Raw genomic sequence first — 26,560 nt, forward strand, 5'->3', positions numbered from 1 at the left:
GTTTGTTCTCTACATCTGTGTCTCTATTTCTGCCTTGCAAACCGGTTCATCTGTACCATTTTTATAGGTTCCATATATATGCGTTAATATACGATATTTGTTTTTCTCTTTCTGACTTACTTCACTCTGTATGACAGTCTCTAGATCCATCCACGTCTCTACAAATGACCCAGTTTTGTTCCTTTTTATGTCTGAGTAATATTCCATTGTATATATATATACCACATCTTCTTTATCCATTCGTCTGTCGATGGACATTTAGGTTGCTTCCATGACCTGGCTATTGTACATAGTGCTGCAATGAACATTGGGGTGCATGTGTCTTTTTGAATTATGGTTTTCTCTGGGTATATGCCCAGTAGTGGGATTGCTGGGTCATATGGTAGTTCTATTTTTAGTTTTTTAAGGAACCTCCATACTGTTCTCCATAGTGCCTGTACCAATTTACATTCCCACCAACAGTGCAAGAGTGTTCCCTTTTCTCCACACCCTCTCCAGCATTTATTGTTTCTAGATTTTCTGATGATGCCCATTCTAGCTGGTGCGAGGTGATACCTCATTGTAGTTTTGATTTGCATTTCTCTAACAATTAGTGATGTTGAGAATCTTTTCATGTGCTTCGTGGCCGTCTGTATGTCTTCTTTGGAGAAATGTCTATTTAGGTCTTCTGCCCATTTTTGGATTGGGTTGTTTGTTTCTTTAATATTGAGCTGAATGAGCTGTTTATATATTTTGGAGATTAATCCTTTGTCCGTTGATTTGTTTGCAAATATTTTCTCCCATTCTGAAGGTTGTCTTTTTGTCTTGTTTGTGGCTTCCTTTGCTTTGCAAAGCTCTTAAGTCTCATTAGGTCCCATTTGTTTATTTTTATTTCCATTACTCTAGGAGGTGGATCAAAAAAGATCTTGCTGTGATTTATGTCAAAGAGTGTTCTTCCTGTGTTTTCCTCTAAGAGTTTTATAGTGTCTGGCCTTACATTTAGGTATTTAATCCATTTTGAGTTTATTTTTGTGTATGGTGTTAGGGAGTGTTCTAATTTCATTCTTTTACATATAGCTGTCCAGTTTTCCCAGCACCACTTATTGAAGAGGCTGTCTTTTCTCCATTGTATATCCTGGCCTGCTTTGTCATAGATTAGTTGACCATAGGTGCGTGGGTTTATCTTTGGGCTTTCTATCCTGTTCCATTGATCTATATTTCTGTTTTTGTGCCAGTACCATATTGTCTTGATTACTGTAGCTTTGTAGTATAGTCTTAAGTCCGGGAGTCTGATTCCTCCAGCTCCATTTTTTTCCCTCAAGACTGCTTTGACTATTCGGGGTCTTTTGGGTCTCCATACAAATTTTAAGATTTTTTGTTCTAGTTCTGTAAAAAATGCCATTGGTAATTTGATAGGGATTGCATTGAATCTGTAGATTGCTTTGGGTAGTAGAGTCATTTTCACAATATTGATTCTTCCAATCCAAGAAAATGGTATATCTCTCCATCTGTTTGTGTCATCTTTTAAAAAAAATTTTTTTTTTGTATCAGGTTCTTATTGGTTATCCATTTTATACATATTAGTGTATATATGTCAATCCCAACTGCTTTTGCTGCATCCCATAGGTTTTGGATTGTCATGTTTTCATTGTAATTTGTCTGTAGATATTTTCTGATTTCCTCTTTAATTTCTTCAGTTATTTAGTTATTTAGTTAGTTATTTAGTAACGTATTGTTTATCCTCCATGTGTTTGTGTTTTTTATGTTTTTTTTGCTGTAACTGATTTCTAATCTCATAGCGTTGTGGTCGGAAAAGATGCTTGATATGATTTCAATTTTCTTAAATTTACCCAGGCTTGATTTGTGACCCACAATGTGATCAATCCTGGAGAATGTTCCGTGTGCACTTGAGAAGAAAGTGTAATCTGCTATTTTTGGATGGAATGTCCTATAAATATCAATTAACTCTATCTGGTCTATTGTGTCATTTAAAGCTTGTGTTTCCTTATTAATTTTCTGTCGGGATGATCTGTCCATTGGTGTAAATGAGGTGTTAAAAGTCCCCCACTATTATTGTGTTACTGTCGATTTCCTCTTTTATAGCTGTTAGCAGTTGCCTTACGTATTGAGGTGCTCCTATGTTGGGTGCATATATATTTACAATTGTTATATCTTCTTCTTGGATTGATCCCTTGATCATTATGTAGTGTCCTTCCTTGTCTCTTGTAACATTCTTTATTTTAAAATTTATTTTATCTGATATGAGTATTGCTACTCCAGCTTTCTTTTGATTTACATTTGCATGGAATATCTTTTTCCCTCCCCTCACTTTCAGTCTGTATGTGTCCCTAGGTCTGAAGTGGGTCTCTTGTAGACAGCATATATATGGGTCTTGTTTTTGTAACCATTCAGCGAGCCTGTGTCTTTTGGGTGGAGCATTTAATCCATTCATGTTTAAGGTAATTATCGATATGTATGTTCCTATTACCATTTTCTTAATTGTTTTGGGTTTGTTTTTGTAGGTCCTTTTCTTCTCTTGTGTTTCCCACTTAGAGAAGTTCCTTTAGCATTTGTTGTAGAGCTGGTTTGGTAGTGCTGAATTCTCCTAGCTTTTGCTTGTCTGTAAAGCTTTTGATTTCTCCATTGAATCTGGATGAGATCCTTGCCAGGTAGAGTAATCTTGGTTGTATGTTCTTCCCTTTCATCACTTTAAATATATTGTGCCACTCCCTTCTGGCTTGTAGAGTTTCTGCTGAGAAATCAGCTGTTAACCTTATGGAGTTCCCTTGTATGTTATTTGTCGTTTTTCCCTTGTTGCTTTCAATAATTTTTCTTTGTCTTTAATTTTTGTCAATTTGATTACTATGTGTGTCGGCATGTTTCTCCTTGGGTTTATCCTGCCTGGGACTTTCTGCACTTCCTATACTTGGGTGGCTATTTCCTTTCCCATGTTAGGGAAGTTTTTGACTATAATCTCTTCACATATTTTCTTGGATCCTTTCTCTCTCTCTTCTCCTTATGGGACCCCTATAAGGCGAATGTTGTTGCGTTTAATGTTGTCCCAGAGGTCTCTTAGGCTGTCTTCATTTCTTTTCATTCTTTTTTCTTTATTCTGTTCCACGGCAGTGAATTCCACCATTCTGTCTTCCAGGCCGCTTATCCGTTCTTCTGCCTCAGTTATTCTGCTATTGATTCCTTCTAGTGTATTTTTCGTTTCAGTTATTGTATTGTTCATCTCTGTTTGTTTGTTTTTTAACTCTTGTAGGTGTTTGTTCTTTAATTCTTCTAGGCCTTTGTTAAACATTTCTTGCATCTTCTTGATCTTTGCCTCCATTCTTTTTCCGAGGTCCTGGATCATCTTCACTATCATTATTCTGAATTCTTTTTCTGGAAGGTTGCCTGTCTCCACTTCATTTAGTTGTTTTCCTGGGGTTTTATCTTGTTCCTTCATCTGGTACAAAGTCCTCTGCCTTTTCATTTTGTCTATCTTTCTGTGAATGTGGTTTTCCTTCCACAGGCTGCAGAATTGTAGTTCTTCTTGCTTCTGCTGTCTGCTCTGTGGTGGATGAGGCTATCTAAGAGGCTTGTGCAAGCTTCCTGATGGGAGGGACTGGTGGTGGGTAGAGCTGGGTGTTGCTCTGGTGGGCAGATCTCAGTAAAACTTTAATCCACTTGTCTGCTGATGGGTGGGGCTGGGTTCCCTCCCTGTTGGTTGTTTGGCCTAAGGCGACCCAGCACTGGAGCCTACCCGGCTCTTTGGTGGGGCTAATGGCAGACTCTGGGAGGGCTCACGCCAAGGAGTACTTCCCATAACTTCTGCTGCCAGTGCCCCTGTCCCCACAGTAAGCCACAGCCACCTCCCGCCTCTGCAGGAGACCCTCCAACACTAGCAGGTAGGTCTGGTTCAGTCTCCTATGGGGTCACTGCTCCTTCCCTTGGGTCCCGATGTGCACACTACTTTGTGTGTTCCCTCCAAGAGTGGAGTCTCTGTTTCCCCAGTCCTGTCAAAGTCCTGCAATCAAATCCTGCTAGTCTTCGAAGTCTGATTCTCTAGGAATTCCTCCTCCCGTTGCTGGACCCCCAGGTTGGGAAGCCTGATGTGGACTCAGAACCTTCACTGCAGTGGGTGGACTTCTGTGGTATAAGTGTTCTCCAGTCTGTGAGTTACCCACCCAGCAGTTACGGGATTTGATTTTATTGTGATTGCGCCCCTCCTACCGTCTCACTGCGGCTTCTCCTTCGTCTTTGGATGTGGGGTATCTTTTTTGGTGAGTTCCAGTGTCTTCCTGTCCATGATTGTTCAGCAGTTGGTTGTGATTCCGGTGCTCTTGCAAGAGGGAGTCTCAGTGGCTTTTTGGGCATATTCTTTGTTTTCTCTTTTTACACCCTTTTAAAAATGTAAAAACCATTCTTAGCTCACAGCCTTATTTGACCCACAGGCCATAGTTTGCTGATCTCTCTTTTATGTGAACCTATATGCAATGTAGAATGAAACATAGATATCATTCTACACACCTATGTAGAATGATAACTTGGTATTTTCCTTGAAAAAATTGACTTTCAAGTGAATTTGTTATTGATTTATCTTTCCTCATTTGTGTATATTTTACGATTAAATTATATGTAGGAAACAGTTCAGCAAATGATGTCTGGGGTATGTCATTAGGACTAAATCTGCTGTTTCATAGTTTCAATGTGCCTACATTGCTTGGCATGTTCTTTAGAGATACTATTCTGTAATATAGGAGGGGACCACTGGGCTCAAAATTATTGGAGCTGTAAGAAAGCAAGCAGAGCTTCATTTTCTTCAGTATTCTTCCTTTGTTTGACAATGGAAGTCAAGAAGAAGTCAGGTTCTTACGGTGGAAGAAGTATCAGGCAGGGAAGAAACAGACATCATTGGAACCTTTATGTTTACTTTCAAAGTAACCCTTACTACATACTTTCACCAGTATCCAAATGGCAAAAAGAAAACAAAATTCATTTGGTATTGCAAAATTTCTTGAATTTGAATGTTCAGATAATCTAGTCCTAATAAAATGGAAAAGCCAGTATGTTGCATTTCATCACTGTGTAAGGTAGGAAATCCATAGCTAAAGCCAAATAGGTATGCTAAAACATTTAAATTCTATCGAATTCGTAGCTTAAAGCAAGGATTTCCAAACATTTTTCACAATGGAAACTTCTTTTCAAATGAAATCTTAGGCTAACCTTCAACATATAAAACCAGTAAATATTTTATAATTATAAAGTGTTATGGTTAAATTTATATCGTTTATTTATCAAATTTGTATCATTTCTTATTGAAATCAACAAGGCTATTATGATTAATACAAAAACTTGAAATTAGAAATTATGGATCGTAGTTGCAGTTTCACATTAACCTCAAAATTCATTTTATTTCTGTTGCACAGTCTTGAGAAAATATTTTTTATTTATTTATTTATTTTAACATCTTTATTTGAAGTATAATTGCTTTACAATGTTGTGTTAGTTTCTACTGTATAACAAAGTGAATCAGCTATATGTATACATATATCCCCATATCCCCTCCCTCTTGCGTCTCCCTCCCACCCTCCCTATCCCACCATTCTGGGTGGTCACAAAGCACCAAGCTGATCTCCCTGTGCTATGCAGCTGCTTCCCACTAGCTATCTATTTTACATTTGGTAGTGTATATATGTCAGTGCTACTCTCTCACTTCGTCCCAGGTTACCCTTCCCCATCCCCATGTCCTCAAGTCCATTCTCTATGTCTGCGTCTTTATTCCTGTCCTGCCCCTAGGTTCATCAGAACCATTTTTTTTTATTCCATACATATGTGTTAGCATACGGTATTTGTTTTTTGAGAAAATCTTGAGTGATGAGTACTTGCAAATGATATCAGCCCTTTGTTTCAAGTCTGTTTTGCAGTCTCAGGATATGTTTCCATTAAGGTGATCTAGACTCTTGGAAAATGATTGGAAGTAAAGTTTTGCTTCAAAGTTGAAACAGACACTAACAACCACTTGCATTTCTTATAAACATGTCAGACAGAAAGTACCCTGCATTTAAAATAAGCTCTAAAACTATTTATAAGGTATTGTGATTGCATTACCATTAGTTTTGAGGATAGTATGTACCAAGCTGATAAGACTGAGTCTAAGCTAGTGTTTAATGTTCCACAAGTGTGATGTAACAATGTTCTTTTTGTATGATTTTGTGTAAGCAGAAATGTTTAAGCCTAAATTTTAGAAAGACCAATGCACAGCTGCAGTCTTCCTAATTAAAAACCCTTTTACCAGAAATCATAATATAAACAAAGAGCATATTTTTTTCAGTTTTGCTTAATGATGACAACACAAGAAAATACTGTGTGTGTGTGTGTGTGTGTTTATGACAGGTTTTTATATGACTGCAAATATATTTTTAAAATATATCTTATATTTAAATTAAAAATTTCACCACGTTAACAGTACATTTAAGAAAAATTCTAAGAAACAGTTGAACTACTGGCTTAAAGGAGTAGTAATCCTTTCTTGTAAGCACCCATTTGGATTCAGGAACAAGATGGCAAAATACTCCTTTTAACTCTTTGTTTATAAATTTGTTTATTTTTATCAGTTTTATTTATGGAGATTATTAAGTGTATTAACTTATTTTAACATTATATAATCTATTAAAAATTTAGAAGATACATAAAGGTATAAGCTTGAGTCCAGGAGCTGTTAGAAATTATACTTCCCCCTGAAGGAAACTGGATGATTGGCAACTAAGAATTTAACAAATAGCAGAAAAAAATCAGTAGTATCAATAGTAGAGCTATAATCCTACAGTGGCTCATTATTGTTACTATTTTCTCACATTCATCATTGTTATGACTTTAGGAGAAGTTTTAAAACACTGAAAGGAAAAAAATGTGAGCTGATTGTTTTCAAGGGTTCAACTTTTAGGAAGACTGAGAAAATATATTGTTTTAGGGGATTATACTTATTAGAGGTGAAACTGACAAAAGCCAAAGAGTATATAACAGTGTTATCCTGTTATAAGTTCTTCATTCATAAATTTAAAACATTTGAATAATTTGTTTTCAGTCTGTATAGTCTCTTAGCATGGAATTTTATAAGTTAATTGGTAAAACAGAACTTTGTTATTATGACCTAAATTTGTCCTTCTCAGATTTCAGTGAGAGTCCCTAATTTTAATGTAAAAGGATTTATTTCATGTTCACCCTTTCTACTATAAGCCCTCCAGTAGGCTATAGTCTACTGCTATTTTATATCTTTAGTATGTAGCACAGTGTCTGATCAACAGTAGGGATTCAATAAAATTTTATCAAATTTTATATATTGGTTTTTATTTGTTCCATCAAACATACCCTCTACATTATGTCCATATTTAATATATTAAAGCGTTTAGAAAAACATGTTTTAAAATAGTCTTCATTACACACTTACATGACCGTGTTTATTGAGAAAACTGATGTGGACAGAACAACTCTTTAATTTGACCAACAAGTCTTTGTGATCCAGCCTCTTTCTCTCAGACTTCATCTCCCACCATTTACATTGATACATAATTATTACCCAAAGTCCATAGTTTACATTAGGGTTCACTCTTGGTGTTTATACATTCTTTGGGTTTTGAGAAATGTATAATGACATGTATCCACCTTTATAGTATCCTACAGAATAGTTTTCACTGCCGTAAAAATCCGCAGTGCTCTGCCAGTACATCCCTCCCTCCTCCTAACCCCTGGCAACCACTGATCTTTTTACTGTCTCCATCGTTTTGCCTTTTCCCACTGTGTCATTTGGAATCATACAATATATTTCAGATTGGCTTCTTTCACTTAGTAATGTACATGTAAATTTTCTCCATGTCTGTTCATGGCTTGATAGCTCATTTCTTTTTCTTTCTTTCTTTTTTTTAAATTGTGGTTAAAAAACGTAATATAAAATTTACTCTCTTAACCATTTTTAAGTGTACAGTTTTGTCGTGTTAACTGTATTTATATTCTTGTGTAACATCTCTAGGACATTTTCATCTTGTAAAACTAAAATTCTATACTCGTTGAACAACTCTCCAGATCTCCCTCCCTCCAGCTCCTGACAAGTACCATTCTACTTTCTATTTCCATGATTTTGACTACTCTAGATACCTCACATAAGTGGAGTCATACAGTATTTGTTCTTTTGCAGCAGCTTATTTCACTCAGCATAATGTCCTCAAGTTTCATCCATGTTGTAGCATGTAATAGGATTTCCTTCTTTTTTTTTTTTAAGGCTGAATAATAGTCCATTGTATATGTATACTATGTTCCCTTTATCCATTTATCTGTTAATGAACATTTGAGCTGCTTCCACCTCTTGGCTGTTGTGAATAATGCTGCAATGCATATGGGTGTACACATATCTCTCTTCAAGACGATGCTTTAAATTCTTTCAATTCTTTTAGGAATATACCTAGAAGTGGGAGAGGCCTTCCTCTTTGACTAGAAATTTTGTCTTTGGACTTCCTGATCTAAAAATAGGTCCCTCACCCCTCTCACTCTGTACATCCTTATCCTGTTCAATTTTTCTTGCTAATACTTGACTTTATAATTTATGTATTTGTCTCTCATAGTAGAATGTTAGTTCCATGAGATCAGGAACTTTGTTTTATCCACTATTTTATCGTTAGAACTCATACTAGTGCCTGGCACATAGTAGGTACTTAATAATAAAAATTGAAGGGATGAATAAATTGGATAAAATGGAAAATTTGTAGTAAATGTGCCTGCATTTAAATATCTTTTTTGTTGTTGTTTGATTTTCCTCATTTTTTCTCTTCCCCTTTCTGTTTTCAGAATATGAGTGATGCTATGGCAGTACTGCACAAACTACAGACAGGCTTGGATGTAAATGTAAAATTCACTGGTGTTCGAGTGTTTGAATATACACCAGAATGCATAGTATTTGATCTTCTTGATATTCCTTTGTACCATGGATGGCTAGTGGACCCTCAGGTAAGTAGAAAATCTTAAATTATATGAACACAAATATAGTAAAAATCTATTAATTTGGCAAATTAATCTAGATTTATATTTTCTGATACTTATGTTTTTGTGCTTTTACATGAAATTAGCCACATTGTGAGGTTAAGAGCACAGTCCTCCAGACTGCTAACTCTGCCCAAGACTTCTGACTATAATTTCATGGAGTTAGAGGCCAACTACGAAGCTGAGTCCACATCCTCACCAACACTTGTTATTGTTATCTTTTTGATTACAGCCATCCTAGTAGGTGTAAAGTTGTATCTCAGTGTGGATTTGTTTGCATTTCTCTAATGACTAATGATGTTGATCATCTTTTCATGTGCTTATGAGCCATTTGTATATCTTCTTTAGAGAAATATCTGCAGATCTCTTGCCCATTTTTAATTGGGCTATTTGTCTTTTTGTTACTGGGTTCTAAGAGTTCTTTGTATATTTATAATATATAAAGTATGTAAGTATAGAGTATATAGTTTTAGTGCTTAATTTAGGAGTATGATCCATTTTGAGTTGATTTGTGTATATGGTTTGGGGAAGGGATCCAAGTTTATTCTTCTGCATGTGGATATTCAGTTGTACCAGCCCCATTTGTTGAAAAGGTTATTCTTTCCCCCAGTGAATTGTCTTGGCAGTCAGAGTGATCTTTGTGAAATAAACCCTCCCCTTTATCCCTGCGCCCTACTCTTTTCCTTAAAAGCCTCCAGTGTAACTAAAATAAGATACAAAATCTTTTTTTTTTTTTCACTTTTTATTGGCGTATATTTGATTTACAGTTTTGTGTTGGTTTCAGGTGTACAGCAAAGTGAATCAGTTATACATGTACATATATCCACTCTTTTTTAGATTCTTTTCCCATATAGTCCATTAGAGAGTACTGAGTAGAGTTCCCTGTGCTATACAGTAGGTCCTTATTAGTTATCTATTTTATATATAGTAGTGTGTATATGTCAAGCCCAATCTCCCAATTTAACCCTCCCCCCACTTTGCCCCCTGGTAACCATAAGTCTGTTTTCTACGTCTGTGACTCTATTTCTGTTTATTTTTAATTTTATTATTTATTTATTTTTGGCTGTGTTGGGTCTTCATTGCTGTGTGCGGGCTTTCTCTAGTTGTGGCAAGTGGGGGTACTCTCTGTTGCCATGCGCGGGCTTCTCATTGCAGTGGCTTCTCTTGTTGCGGAGCACGGGCTGTAGGCGTGCAGGCTTCAGTAGTTGCAGCACGCAGACCCTAGAGCATGCGGGCTTCAGTAGTTGTGGCGCATGGGCTCAGTAGTTGTGGCTTGCAGGTTCCAGAACACAGGCTCAGTAGTTGTGGCACACGGGCTTAGTTGCTCCACGGCATATGGGATCTTCCCACACCAGGCCTCAAACCCGTGTCCCCTGCATTGGCAGGCAGAGTCTTAACCACTGCACTACCAGGGAAGTCCTTTATTTCTATTTTGTAAATAAGTGCATTTGTACCATTTTTTTAGATACCACATATAAGCGACATCATATGATATATGTCTTTATCTGACTTACTTCAGTCAGCATGACAATCTCTGGGTCCATCCATGTTGCTTCAAATGGCATTATTTTGTTCTTTAAAATAAGATACAAAATCTTTATTAGAGTTTTTATGATATACTGCGTGATCTAGACTCTGCCTCCTGTCAAACTTCACCTCGTGTAATTCTCCCACCTTTTTACTACCCTCCAACAACACCAGCTGCCTTTCTATTTTTCAGACATACCAAGCTCATTTCTAGCTTGGGTTTTTGTACTAGCTGATTGCCCACTGTGGAACACTGTTTTACTACCCTAACACATTGTTCTCCCAGATCTCCCCATTTCTAGTTCCTCATTATTCAGGTCTTAGGTCAGATATCACCTTGTTAGAGAGGCCTTCCCTTGTTGAAATTAGTCACCCTCTTTTCCCCCAGTCATTATCTAGAATTATTATTTATTTATTTACTTGATTGACTCTCATCTCCCAGTAGAGTGTATGTTTTTGTTGTTGTTTTTTAATTGATTAATTTATTTATTTCATTTATTATTATTTTTTTGGCTGCGTTGGGTCTTCGTTGCTGTGCATGGGCTTTCTCTAGTTGCAGCGAGCAGGGACTACTCTTCGTTGCAGTGCGCAGACTTCTCATTGTGGTGGCTTCTCTTGTTGAGGAGCATGGGCTCTAGGCACGCGGGCTTCAGTAGTTGTGGCATGCAGGCTCAGTAGTTGTGGCTTGTGGGCTCTAGAGCGCAGGCTTAGTAGTTGTGGTGCACGGGCTTAGTTGCTCTGCGGCATGTGGGATCTTCCCGGACCAGGGTTCGAACCCGTGTCCCCTGCACTGGCAGGCAGATTCTTAACCACTGCGCCACCAGGGAAGTCTGAGTGTACGTTTTCTAAGAGCTGGGCTCTTATTTCTCATTGTTAAGAACAGTGCCTGGAACATAGTAGGTTCTCAATAGATATTAACTGATGGAATGAAACATGCATGCATGCATGCATGCATGCATTACCTATAGGGGAGGAGAGATCATAATAGCAAGGATTTGGTAGTGTTTCTTCATCCCTGTCCTTTGGTAAAGGTAACTGGTATTCTGGGCAGTGAAAGGGTGGCTTACTGTAAGCAGGGCATGTGTATTTTTTTTGGCACTCTGTCTCTGAGAACATCACTGAAAAGTCTAAATATGTCCAGCATCTGAAACCTCCAAGGTGAGTCATGTTGGATCCTGGCAGATGGCAATGCCAGGTAGCCTAGATTCTTGAGGAGGATGAACTTATGACCTAAGGAACTTAAGCCTGAGTTCTTAAAAACTGGACTCAGATCATCCCTCTGACTATATGTGTAGCTACATATTGCCTGGCAAACAGTTGAATTCATATGCTTAAAGAAAAAAAGGTACTCTAATATAGGACAGAAAATTTTCATCAGACTTTTCTGGTCTACACAGTGGTTTTCAAACTCTTGGGCCTGAGAGCTGTGCTTTTTATCTATTTTACTTACTTGTTTTGTGACAGAAGGATTCTGATGCTGAGAAAGAAAACAGAACAAGGCAAAATTTGAAATCCATAGGTCTCTATGAAATATCTCTCAGAACTGGCTAGTTCTTTGTATTATGATTATGTGTACTGCAAATAATTATCTTGCAAATAAATGTCAGTCATTCTCTGGATGGTGGGCGGGCACCATAGTTCAGCCACGGGAAGGTGTTTCTCCATTATTAATTGATAATTAACTCTTTAAGAGCAGCACTGGGGGCGTCCCTGGTGGCACAGTGGTTAAGAATCCGCCTGCCAATGCAGGGGACATGGGTTCAAGCCCCGGTCCAGGAAGATCCCACATGCGACGGAGCAACTAGCTCACGAGCCACAACTACTGAAGCCCGCATGCCTAGAGCCTGTGCTCTGCAACAAGAGAAGCCAACGAAATGAGAAGCCCGGACACCACAACAAAGAGTAGCCCCCGCTCACCGCAACTAGAGAAAGCCCACGTGCAGCAACAAAGACCCAACTCAGCCAAAAATAAATAAATAAATAAAGTAATTAATTAATTTTTTAAAAAAAGAGCAGCATTGGAAGTCATGACAGTGGAAATCATACATTCAATGTGCTGAAAGAAGACAAATACTAACCTATTTCCTATTCCCAGAAAAATTATCTTTCAAGAATGGAGAGAAATAAAGTCATTTTTAGATTAATTAAGATAGTTTCCTGCCAGCAGACTATCATTAATGGAAATTCTACGCAAGGATTTTGAAAAGAAGGAAAGTGATCCCAGATGGAAGAGTGAATAGAGAGAAAAATAACATGATAAATATAAACGGTTGTTGACTGTATTAAATAATAACATTATCTTTTGGGGTTTAAAAAACATTAGCATATGCAAAAATAATAACATAAGTTGGGAGAAGGGTAAAATATTCTAAGGGCCTAGAATTAATTGTTCAAGAAGAGAGTATTAACTTCTGAATTTGATATGATAGGGGTAGATGTGATAGTTCCTATAACTTCTCTGACCAACATGGTAGCCAACTGTTGCTATTTAAACTTAATTAATATTTACTTCTTAAGTTTCACTAGACACATTTCAATTGCTCAGTAGCCACGTGTGGCTAGTGGATGTCTTACTGGGCAACAAAGATTTGGAATATTTCCATTATTACAGTGTACTCTATTGGATAATGGTCTTTTGGAGTAACCGTGAAAAGAATAGAAAACATAGTGGATAACTTCTATATTAGTAGAAGGGGGAAAATTAATCCTAAAAGAAGGAAGAAAGGGAGGTAAAGGAATGGTAGATTTAATAAATTCAAATATATGAATAATTATAGTAAGTGTCAATAGGACTAAATGCTTTAGTTAAAAGACAATGATTCTGAGGCCGGATTAAAATATATATAGTTGCTGTTACAAGAGACATATATAAAACAGTCTGAAGTTAAACAGAAAGATTGCAAATAAAAAGAGAAAAAAGAGATGCCATACTGTTGCTAATCAAAAGAAAGCTGGTGTATCTATAGTAATATCAGAAAGAACAGACTTTTAAGTCAAAAAGCATTACTAATAATAGAATGTTTAATTTGCCAAGAAGATATAATCATTTTAAATTTGTATGTGCCTGGAGACACCTGGAAAGTAAATACCCTGATTGACTGTTTATTCCTTGGACCCATGGGAATTGCCACAAAGAATAAAGGTCAGTTTTTAACAATGGAAAGCAAAATTTGTATGCATCTAATAACATAACCTCAAAGTACATAAAGCAAAATTTAACAGAATTATAAGAAGAAAGAAATTGTCATACTGGGAGATTTTAATATACCTTTCACTGTAATTGATAGAAGCAGAAAAGAGAACCTAATGAACATACATTCTTTAAAAACGTTTAATGAACTTTTTGTTTTTGAATAATTCCAGATTTACAGGAAAGTTGCAAAGATATTATTCAGAATGGCCATACATGCTTCTCAGTTTCCCCGAATCTTACATGACCATAGTACATGTGTCAAAACTTAGAAATTTAGTGTTGGTACATTACTGTTAACTATATTAGTCTTCGCATTTCACTAATTTTTTCACTAATTTTTTTGTTGTTGTTGTTCCAGAATCCAATCCAGGGTATCACATTGCATTTTAATCATTGTATCTTCCTAGTCTCCCCTTGTCTCTGCCATTTTTTCAGTCTTTCCTTGTTTTTTATGAACCTGACTATATATTCTTTTCATCCACTCATGAAATTTACAAAAATTGAACTAATGCTGGACCATAAAGCAAGTTTCAACAAATTTTTAAGGATTTAAAATATATGAAGTACAGAATAGTCTCTGACCACAGTGCAAGTAAACTAGAAATCAGCAGAAAAGAACAGTAGGGACTGTCTGGATCAAAAAATCATAATGAAACTTAAAGTATATTTTAAACTACACAACAACTAAATCTATATCAAAACTTGTGAGGTTTAGCTGAAACAGTTTTTTTTTTTAGCTAAGACAGTTTTTAAAGGGGTTTTTAAAGCCCGAAAATCGAATATTAAGGAATAATGAGACTGAAAATTAATGAGCTTTATATCTATCTTAAGAGCAAAAGTATTAAAATGGAAGGTAAATATATAATAAAGAAGATTAACAAAGCTAAAATTCTTCAAAAAGGATTTGAAGAGACACTTCACAAAAATGGATACCCAAATGACCAGTGAACATATGAACTAGTCATCAGGGAAATGCAGATTAAAACGTAAATGAGATACGACTACACACCCATCAGACTGGCTGACATTTAGAAGTCTGACAATACTAAATATTGGAGAAGATATGCAGTATAGAGAATTTTCATTCCATGCTAATGAAAATGTAAATTGACTACCTCCTTTGGAAAGCAGTTTGGAATTATCTAGTAAAGTTGAGGATAAGACTCAAGAATTTGACAAGGCAAATTCCCTAGAGAAACTAGATTTGTGAAACAGGATAAATGTACAGGAATGTTCATAACAGTATTATTTGTCATCGCCCCAAACTGAAGACAACTTGAATAGCCATCAAAAGATGAATGAATAAATGTATTATAGTATATTCATACTATGGAATGCTATAGTACAATGGAAACAAAGAACAGCTGCATACCACTACATACAGCTACCTAGTATGTTATATTTTTGCTTATTTGGTTTATTGTTTGTCCTTTCTCTAGAATATAAACTTTATGAAAGCATAGACCATCTATTTTATTCACTGCTGAGTCTTCAGTTTCTCTAACAGCACCTGGTGCATAGTAGTGCATAAAAGGCATCCAAATGAATTAACTGAATGAAATATTAATGTAGAGATCCTGCCTATGAAATTTGAAATCTTTGTATTTTTCGTTGCTAGTCTATAGTAGTACAACTGATTTTTATATATTGATCATGTATTTATTATTCTAGGTGTATTTTTATGTATTCCTTAGGATTGAAAATTCAGTTCTTTGGAAAGACAATGAAGTTGAGTCACTAAAGAAAATTGCTGTAATCAGTAAAGGTGTTACAAAAAATAATGAAAATATAAAGGGATTGTGCTCTCAAACTGCTTCTTAAGGGTCTAAGTTTTCATTTTAAGTAAATGAAAACTGAAAGGCATATTCTTTTGTGTCATTTACCTAGAATCATAGCCAAAAGATCCACTTTCAAAGAAACGGCCTTATTTGGCTCTGTATCAGAAGGTTGACAAGTGAATACATTTGTGTGTTTTAAGCTAACATGAACTGTTTAAGATATGTATGTAACATTTTCCACAGTTTCCTGCTTTAATTTATTCAATTAACTGATCTTTAGCCAACCGTCAGTCCCACTTGGATGGTTAAGAGGCTTTTACCATCCTTGAATTTTGCAGGAACAAAGAAAAATTATAACCTAGAGAAGTTGTTCTCAAACTTTGCTAGGCAGCAGTGGAATGAAAACTTAGGCACTTGAGAAACAACTTGAGTTTTGAATTCTTTTAGCTTTTTAAAAAGCTCCCAGTTTGAAAACCACTGCCCTTACTATTGTGCAGATCTGTCAGTTCTTGTGGTATTCAAAGAGTAGGTATTCATGAAGATCATTTGGATGTGGAAAGAAAACATTGCCTCTCTTTTTTTTTATCTCATTGTATTAATTTGTGTTAATTAATATATTAATTAAGTACATGTAATAATTTACAAATAAATATATTTTAGGGATGGGAGGGCAATCAAAGTAAGTTGTTTAGACAGCAGATATCTATTTTGCTTCAATAGTAAAAGCAAAGTATATGGAAGGAGAGTAGAGATGCCCAATTTTATTTTCCTATACCTTAAAACTTTGAATTTATTTTTCTACTGTACCTTCACAGACAAAGATCAACTAAGAATCATGAGGGAAATATTTTCCCTTATTAATATATATTAACTTTTCTTTAGGAAAATAACATTAGTTATGTCTGCTCATATCTCCACTATGCTAGGAACTAAGTAACAAATAAAATGGGAAACCCTGTTTATCCCATAAATTAACATCTTTTAGATTTGTCTTGCTTTACAATCTTTTTTTTAAATTTTTTTAAAATTTATTTTATTTATTTATTTATTTTTGGCTGTGTTGGGCTTTCTCTAGTTGGGGTGAGCGGGAGCTACTCTTTGTTGCGGTACACGGGCTTCTCATTGCGGTGGCTTCTGTTGTTGCAGAGCATGGGCTCTAGGCCAGCGGGCTCAGTAGTTGTGGCTCGAGGGCTCTAGAGCGCAGGCTCAGTAGTTGTGGCACACGGGCTTAGTTGCTCCACCACATGTGGGATCTTCCTGGACCAGGCCTCGAACCCGTGTCCCCTGCATTGGCAGGTGGATTCTTAACCACTGCACCACCAGGGAAGCCCGCCTTGCTTTACAATCTTAAGAAATAAAGTTGCATATAATAATTCCATTTTATTATTTTTTGCATAATTGAAATATGGCTAAGCAATATTGTTCATAATACGTTATTGTGAGCCATAAACAAAACTGGAAACTGTTGGGTGTTGATTTTAGTGCTGATTTTCTTTTTTCATAAGTAATACTTTTATATTTAGTATTATATTAGAATAAAACCCTCAAGAGTTATATGGGTTTCTTTGTTATTGTTTTTAATTTTATCATGATTAGTGAGACAGTTGTTTGTTTTGTAGATTGATGACATTGTAAAAGCTGTTGGTAACTGCAGCTACAACCAGCTAGTGGAGAAGATCATCTCTTGTAAGCAGTCAGACAACAGTGAGCTGGTTAGTGAAGGTGGGTGAGTGTTGCTATTATCTGACTTACTCTTGGCAAAGTAACTTGTCTTAAAATTTAATATCTTTCAAATGTCTTAAATACAACTTCTAAAAAATAAAAGTGATTCTACCTGTGAGAATTAAAAGAAGTAATTATTCATAAAGGTACCAGTGAAAGGTTTTTCCTAGAACCCTTTTACTTGTTTTGTAAAATCACTCCTGGATTCTAATAAAAGTCTTTGGAATCACTTGCTATCTTTGATATAATCAGTTACCCAAGGGTTACTGATAATTGCTCTTTTAAAAAAGAGTTATTATTTGGGAGTACTGAGGGAACTTTATAATTCATCCTGAATACTTCTGTTGACTGAGATGTGTATTATGGTACTCAAGTGTTCATCTTAGTAGAGCGCTACCTTATATTTCAGTACAATATAGTATATTAAAGCTCTATTCTGGATCAGAGTACACCTTTGATCATCAGTTTCCCTAATCCTTAGCTAAAATTAAAAATTGCTAAATTCATCAACATAGAAGTGTTTTTTTTGTGTTTGTTTGTTCGTTTGTTTTTTAAGCTGTGTTCCAGTCAGTGAAGGGAAGAGCAGATTTGAAACCAGAGTGCTTTCAGGAACCATAGCATTTGGGTATAACTTCACCATCACCCACTTCACTTTTTCATAAATGTACACAAATACTGAGACTGCTGTTCTCCTCAGTTTGAAGGGTTAACAAAAGAAAGAGAAATCGTGAGAAGCAGACACACAGTTCTTTCACATGAGGTATAATAAAAATTTATTATCGTCACTACATTTTAAAAAATTAAAACCAAATGACTACAAGAGTACCTAAGACCATATGAAAGAAGATGTGTACATGAATCTCATACTATATTGATTAATAAGAACCCAACTAATTACACTACTCAATTATCCAGAAGTTTAACATGTTTATGCAAGAGGCCAGTAGCAGGAAAATACACAGTGTGTTAGTTGAGGCTCATCTAGTCTTTTACTTGCAATAAACACACAGATATTCAGTGATATTGATCATTGATTTGTGTGACGCCTCTTTCACTACAACCTAAGACAGCAAAGTTTAAATTTTAGGGGAGAGAGGAGCAACAAAAGTTGTAACAAAAAACGTTTTCCCTCAGTTAACAAAATTCCACTCACTAGAACTTTCCATTCTTTATCCAAGCTCTCATTACTGTAAATATTCTTAGAAAGCAGGCTATAAAGAAAGTATCCATCTGTGGATTCCTACTTTCTCAGTAACTTTCAGTATGCTGTTCAATAGTAATTGAGAGAACAATAGGGTCCAGAAAGTGTTAACAGATGGAATGACAGCCAATAAGTGATATTTGGATGAATATATTTATAAGGTAAGAAGCTATGGGAAACACTAATGTTAACAGCATTTTCACCAAGCTAGGCTGCAATGTAACAGGGGTAGGACTTATTACACTAGCAGAATGAACAACAACCAAAAAACAGTCCCTTCATCACTTCTCCTTTTTCTCAACGTGGTTTTACAACTATTATTATTATTTCTCTGGTATTGAATCCCTGGGATAACAAAAAACTATAGCTAATTTGTATAGAATTGATAACTTGAGAAGAACATCTTGGTAAAAGCAAGTAGGAATCTTCCTCTTTAGTGGTGTAGAATTTTCAGGTAATATATATCAGAGCTGATTAATTCCTTGATATATAAATTTTGTAATGGTGAAATTCTGCTTATCATATTTCCATACTAGTCAAGGAAAAATTATATATGAAATTCAGTACAATTAAAAAGCTAAACTAGTTTTTTGTTTATAAGAAATTACAAATATGTAGTCTGTTTGAAATAAGTATTCAATCCCAATGACTACTTGTATAAGGCACTATGAAATCATTAAGGAAGTAAAAGGCCACAATGGACATTTTTTCTTATATAATATAGCAATTAGCTTTTTTTCCATTTTCTTCATCATATTTTCTTGGGTATATTGTTCAACCAAAGTAGTCTGCTTTCTTTTTCTGTTTAGCCTACAACTGTAACTTTCCTTCTGAATCATAAAATATCCCAAAGTGGTTTATTTCTAATCCTTCTTTATTAAAAATTATTAAACTTTGGTCTTAGATGATTTTTTAAAAATTCAAATATTTTATCTCCATAAGGTGTAGAATACAAGAAATATGTTTACTATCATTCTTTTTTGATGAAAAAGAAATATTATTTAGTTAATAGTCAAATAGAATTAGATATTCTTTCAACTTCTTTCAGAGAACATTTATTTTTTTCTGGTGGCAATACCTTGTAAGTAAAAGTACAGAACTTTTACATGTACATAGAATATTTATTATTTGCTACCTCTTTTGGATATTAATACTTTTTTGAATCAAGTTATAATGATGGGTTGTGGCATGGCAGCAAAAATCAACAAGGAAAAAAATAGCACAGTACCAGTTTCCAGACTACACGATAACTGGTCATTTAATTCCAGAAGATCTCTCAGGAATAATTTCTTCTTTAACAGTTGTTTCTAGGTAAAAAAAAAATATGCTTAAGGAAATTATTCCAGCATATTCACTTATTCGAGCTCACTTATTGAGCTTTTATTATGTGCCATAAACACTGAAGATTATAGTTTGAGTTCATATTATTCTTGATTAAATAATATTGATTTCCTTTTCTTTTTCTTTCTCTTTTATTTTGGAAAAACTCAAACCCATAAAACTGGAATAGCACAATGAATATATGTACCTATATACATATTTGTACATATATATGTTTCATCTAAATTCACCAATTATTAGCATATTGAATTTTTACTTTCTGTATTCACACACACAATTTTTTTCCTAAATCATGTGACAATTAATTGCAAATATAGCACTTTATCCATTAACTCTCCAATATTTGTCTCCTAAGAACAAAGAATTTTCCTATGTAATCACAATGCAGTTATCTCAGGAAATTTAACATTGATACAATACTATTATCTAATATACTGTTTATATTCAAAATTCCCCGGTTGTCCCAGTAATTCCCCTTATAGCTTTTAAGTTTTTTCAGTGTAAGTTTCAATCAAGTATCATTTAATTATCATATCAATTTAGTCTCCTGTAATCTAGAACAGAAGATCCCTATCCTCTTTTCTTTTCTTTTTGGTCTTTTGTGGTATTTACTTTTCTTTATAGTCCAGGCTAGTTGTTTTATAGACTAGTCCTCAATTTGGATTCATCTGATTGTTTCCTCATTAGTAGATTTGGGTTATATATTTTCCGTGGGAATACTACATAGGCGACATTGTGTCTTGCCTAGTGCATCAAATCAGGTGGCACATGATGTCTGATTATCCCATTGGTGGTGATGTTCAAATAGGATTAAGGTGATATTTACCAGATTTTTTGTTGTTGGAAAGATGCCCTTTGCCATTTGTAATTAATAAGTAATCTCTGATACTATGTTTTGAAACTCCATAATTTGTTTAGTTATGAAAAGTTGAAACTAGATTAGGCTTTTGAATGTTCCACTAAAATCACACAGGTGTCACTGTTTACAAGTTGGCAGAAGAATTAGGAAACATTTTTCTCTCTAAGTCTAAATTAGTCTACGCTCTGTGGTTTGGGGAGAAATAAAGTTCTGTTTGCATTTATAATAATCAGCACTAAATTTTATAAATTAATACCAGTTAAGTTCCAGTCTTCACTTTGCCATAACTAGTTTTATGTCCTTGAGCAAGCCACTTATTCTCTCTGAATCCATGTCCTGTTCTCTAGAAACAGGCAGCTGAGAAAGACTTTTCTAGTGTTAAACTTTTGAATTTCATACATGAAAGTAACATTGTGCTATATCTCCACTGAATTTTTGTATCTTTTTGAAAGGGTTTTGTAGAGAGTATGTTGTATGAATGAGGTAAGGGAGGGACATTTAGAAACATCTTTCTGAAGGAAGTGTTTAGTTACATGGATATTATAGACAGCAGTGGTACTTCTCAGCACAGGCATAATGCTTACTTTTTAAATGCTATATAATAGAAAATGCTTTAGTATATAACTAATACATTCTACTCAATGACTTAGTATTTAGCAAAGTAATGATAATAATTGAGGACGGGTCTTATTTCTAAATGTATAAAACCAGGAAGTTGCAAATGAGCTATAAATTTCCTTTGGCTGTGGCCTTCTGTATAACTTTTTGTACTTCCTGTCCTACATTACCAATTCCTTGGAATAGTATGATATATTGGTAACTTCTTACAACCACTTTGCAGCTTGAAGTGCTATGGCTTGACACTAAAAGTGAGGGAGTGGAATAAATCTATATTATGCAGCTGCCTCTGGCCCTACCAAGTTTCTACCAAGTTTATTTTCAATTTTTTGTTGAGTCAGCAGTTTCTTAACACAGATTCATCTTTGCTCCCTATATCTGCACCTCCCTGCTCACTTACAAAACTTTTTAGAGCATTCTCCTCCCCCCTATTCCTTTTTAAAGAAAGGGAGCAAAAGGAGGAAGGAAGAGAAAAAAGGAAAGAGAGAAATATAGGCTTTTAAAATATTTATACAACTGATTCTCATTATTACTGATAGTTATGTTCCATGAAGTTGCTGTGAACACTGAATTAGTGAATACCAAACCACTGCTCATAGGGGAAACACAACATTAGGTTCCTGTGAGCCTCTGGTCACAAGATTTTCATCAACTTATCAATATATAACCTTGTTTTTTGTGTGTTTCTGTTGAGAGACACCTTATTTATTTTTTGTAACATCTTTATTGGAGTATAATTGCTTTACAATGGTGTGTTAGTTTCTGCTTTATATCAAAGTGAGTCAGCTATACATATACATATATCCACATATCTCCTCCCACCCTCCCTGTCCCATCCCTCTAGGTGGTCACAAAGCACGGAGCTGATCTCCCTGTGCTATGTGGCTGCTTCCCACGAGCTATCTGTTTTACATTTGGTAGTATATATACGTCCATGCCACTTAGAGACACCTTGTTTAATATATATTATTGATACAGTAACATTAAACTCATATCCAACAGCTCTGTAACTCATGCCTGGCTGAAGCTGCAAAAATATGCATTGTCTCTATAAGGCACATCACAACCTTTGTGTGCTTAGGAACACTAGCTTCAGCATTATGCTTGGGGGCCATTTTACACAGTAAAAATCACTCCAAAGAAACACAGAAATTTCACAAAATGTGAAAAATGTGGCATTAAATAAAATGTGAAAATGACATTTGTTCACAGTATGAGAGCTGAAACAAGAAGGTGACACACTATTGCCTATTTTGACTTCAGTGGGGAATGTGTGTGTTAGGTGACTCAATTTTTTTGCTGCTTTGCACATATTCAGGAATGACCCTGAAAGTGCAACAAGTATTGATTTTTGGAGTTATAAATTTTAGATAGTAGGCAAATTAGCAGATATGAACCCGTGTGAATAATGAGTATCAACTATATGTATAGCTTTTAAATTAAGCCCCAGAAGGTTTCTTTATATCTCATTATGTTTGAAAACAGAAGAGATGATTTCTATTTCTGAACTTGATATATCTACATAATGAGTAGCATATGTTGGAGGAGATTAGGATAAAAATATCATCAGTTACCGCACTGTTTTCTGTTCAGTTTTATGCCTACTTTTAGTTTTAAGGCAAGAATTGAGCAGTTTGTGAATTGAAAATTATCTGGGATCTTTGTCAAAATCTTAAGCAACTCAATTTCTTGAGGCTACTTTTAATTTCTAAACACCTACCCACTGGGGAAGTAGTTGTTAACTTTTGCTCCTACCCACTTTTTAAATTGCTAACCCTTACCTTCTTATTGTTTTATTGGGTTTTAGTTTTATTGTGTGTGTTTCTTTTATTGCAAGGCACATGAAATCCTTTGCGGAAGTAGGTGTGGTATAAGTAAATACATTTATTGATAAAAAGAATTTCAGATAACTGTTTCTTTAGCCTGGAAATGTCTATAGACACATCTTCCATCGCAGAATTAGAAAAAAAAAATCTCCAATTTAGGGCCATCATGTTATAGTAGAAAGAGTCTTATTTTGATTGGCCTTTCTTCATACTTGGAACACAATGTAAATAGAAAAGCTTTTAAATTTTGAAATTATTCTTCCATCTAATATTATGCATTGGTTCCTAGGCTTTGTAGCTGAGCAGTTTCTAAATAACACAGCCACTCAACTGACATACCATGGATTATGTGAACTAACTTCAACGGTTCAGGAAGGAGAACTTTGTGTGTTCTTTCGGAATAATCATTTTAGCACCATGACCAAATACAAGGTATGATACAGAAATAGCTACTGTTATTCTAAGCTAAAGGAGCTTGATTTAGAGATGTCTTATGATCTGCTTCAAAATAAAAAATTTTAGCATAATATTCTTTAACCATCAAATTATGAAGGTAATAATTAATTCTTTAGGGTGGAATGGATTAGCAATTTGTTACTTAAAATCAGTTTTTTGTTTTTATTTAGGTCTCAACTCCATTTTCACAGATTACTGCATTAAAATGTATTTATTATTTTCTTTCTAAGGAAAAAAAAGATAAACCCTAGAGTTAGAACTAGGATGACTGCTAATGATGGATGTTTACATTTGAGGGCTAAAGGAGTTTAGAGAAAGAATCAAGATTTGTCTTTATGATAGTGTTTCTATTATTAAGTTATCAATGTGACTTTAAATTCTTTTTATCATGTCATTTATGGCTTTGCCAAAATAATCTTACTGATTCAATCCTCTTGTTATCTCTTCAATGCTTCCATTTTTACAGCTACCACCTAATACAGGAGTTTATCAACTTATCTCTAGACTTCTGTGGCAGAATACTGCTCTGATCAGGTCAATAATATTGCAAAAATGTTAGTAGCACCCAGTGCCTAGAGGATAAAAATGCAAGGTATTTTCTATTATCCCCTTGTGTCAACACTTTGCTTCAGCCATAATGATCTGTCTACTCATTAATAGTCATCCATCCCCATACACACTTTATGCTTTCCCATTTTGTTTCTTACTCCTAATCCCTATGTGAACATTCTCACTCCTTTTTGCCTATCCAAATTTCACCTATCTTTTAAGAAACATTTTAAATACTAACTCTTCAGTAAAGCTACTTCTTCTCTCCTTAAATCAGTGGTTCTCAACCCAGATTGTATGCTAGAGCTGCCTAGGGAGCTATTAAAAAAATACCAATGCCCAGAGCCCACCACCAACTCAACTAAATCAGAATCTGTAGAGGTGGGACCTGAGCAACAGTATTTTTAAAATGTTTTCCAGGTGATTTAAATATGCAGCTAAGGCTCTGGATCACTACTCTACCCTTCCTCCTTTACTTGTTATGGGCCATATTGTCCTTACTTTGCCCTTATTGATGAGTACCTAGTTAACAATTTTCTTTCCATGTAAATGTGTCTCATTTTTCTAAATGAAAGTAAGCTTATTGAAGTCAGGAATCTGACTTTGTATTTCCTTCAACACTTTAATCAGTGAATTGCACAAAGTAGTGTAAAATAATGATTTGTTTGCTTATTTAAGAATACTCTATAGCCCTAGCTCTCCTGCTCCCCTGTTAGTTATAGCAAGGGTTTGTTTGTATTGTTCCCATATTTAAGCTAGATGTGTGCTAGGTATGGGCCCAGATTTATCCATACGCCTCAAAAATCTAAGGCCAAAGAACCACAAAATCAGAATTATTGCTACATAATAAATACTGCTAAGTCATCTCGCTTTACCTGTTCTCTTCAAGTCCACATTTTATTCATTCATTCAACAAATATTTATTGAGCATGATTATGACTGGGTACTTAGCTAAGTATTGGACTGCAGTCTGAGCAAGACAGCTATAGTTCCTGCTATTTAAGGACCTCCTAGTTTGACAAAGGACAGATGTTAAATAATTACACAAGTAGGTATCATTTCTGTTGAGATACACTCTGTGAAGGGTACATACAACATGCTGTGAGTACTTTTATTAGGACTTATAACCTATTTGAAGATGTCAGGAAAAAAAGGGGGATGGCGTGGTTAACTAAGCAGATGGAACATGTGCGCAAAAGCCCTGAGGAGGGAAATAACCTAACTTTTTAAGGAATTCGAAGAAGGGCTATGCGACTGAAGCATAGAAAATAAGAGGCATGATGTAAGGCTCAAGAGATAGGTAGCAGATCTTGTAGAGTCCTAAGTTAAAAGGAGAAATAGGGAATTCTCTGGCAGTCCAGTGGTCAGGACTTGGCACTTTCACTGCCAGGGCCTGGGTTCAGTCCCTGGACAGGGAACTAAGATCCCACAAGCCAAGCTGTGTGGCCAAAAATAAATAAATAAATGAATGAATGAATGAGAGAAATAGACTTTGGTCTCCTGATGGCCTAGTCGTTCTTTTTGTTCTTTCTCTCTCTTTTTTTTTTTCCTCCGCAGGGGTGAGATAGTTCAATTGAGAAAACAACGTCTCTGGCTGTCATGAGTGGTTGTTTTACAACCTCCCAAAATTGAGCTTTAGACGTTCCCTTTTTTTTTTTTTTTCAATCAAGGCCATGTCCCTGACCTGGAAGTCCTTTACTCGTCACCTAGGTATTCGCAATCTTCCTTTGTGGTTGGGAAGGATGCGCCTCTCCTGGAGCATTTTCTGCATTGGGTCTGTTTCTGGACTGAGTATGCATTTCCGTGAGATAATGATAGCCAAGAGAATGTGTACATTCTGCTATTTCTCACTTCTAAGTTTTTCTCAGTAAACCTTATTCTATAGCTAAACAGTGTATCACTAGTGGTGTGTATCTCCCTGCCCCTTGTATAACATTAAGGTGCTTTGGACTTTGGGGCAAGAGTGGATGTGTATTTAATTAGGAGACTATTGTAGGAGGGCAAGTAAGAGACTGTAGTGACTTGAAATAAGATGTAGAGAAATGGAGAGTAGACAGATTCCATAGACATTTAGGAGATGTAATCAACCAGATTTGGTGATTAAGATGTGAAAAATAAGAAAGAGGATAGAAATTATTTCAAGCATCTTTTCTGACCACAATGGTATGAAACTAGAAATGAACCAAAGAAAGAAAAATGAGAGAAAAACAATTACATGAAGACTAAACAACATGCTACTAAAAAAAGAGTGGGTAACAATGAAATCAAAGAAGATATTAGAAAATATCTTGAGACAAATGACAATGAAAACACAACTTTACAAAATCTATGGGATGCAGCAAAAGCAGTTCTACGAGGGAATTTCATAGCAATACAGGCCTTCCTCAAAAAACAAGAAAAATCTCAAGCCATCTAACCTACCACCTAAGAGAATTAGAAAAAGAAGAGCAAACAAAATCCGAAGTCAGCAGAAGGAAGGAAATAATAGAGGTC

The 26,560-nt window shown here is 35.3% G+C and overlaps 1 protein-coding gene across 2 annotated transcripts in view; it reads left to right on the plus strand.

Annotated features, from left to right (window-relative positions):
- Positions 1-26,560, plus strand: part of MINDY2 (MINDY lysine 48 deubiquitinase 2) — a 78,613-nt gene that overhangs the window by 30,805 nt on the left and 21,248 nt on the right. For both annotated transcript variants that reach the window (XM_068536344.1, XM_068536353.1), the window contains 3 exons: positions 8,806-8,964; positions 17,115-17,217; positions 23,352-23,494. In XM_068536344.1, the coding sequence (XP_068392445.1) occupies positions 8,806-8,964; positions 17,115-17,217; positions 23,352-23,494 (405 nt within the window). The remainder of the gene's footprint in view (positions 1-8,805; positions 8,965-17,114; positions 17,218-23,351; positions 23,495-26,560) is intronic.

The sequence above is a fragment of the Eschrichtius robustus genome, chromosome 1 (genome assembly GCF_028021215.1).
Source record: "Eschrichtius robustus isolate mEscRob2 chromosome 1, mEscRob2.pri, whole genome shotgun sequence".
Classification (NCBI taxonomy): domain Eukaryota; kingdom Metazoa; phylum Chordata; class Mammalia; order Artiodactyla; family Eschrichtiidae; genus Eschrichtius; species Eschrichtius robustus.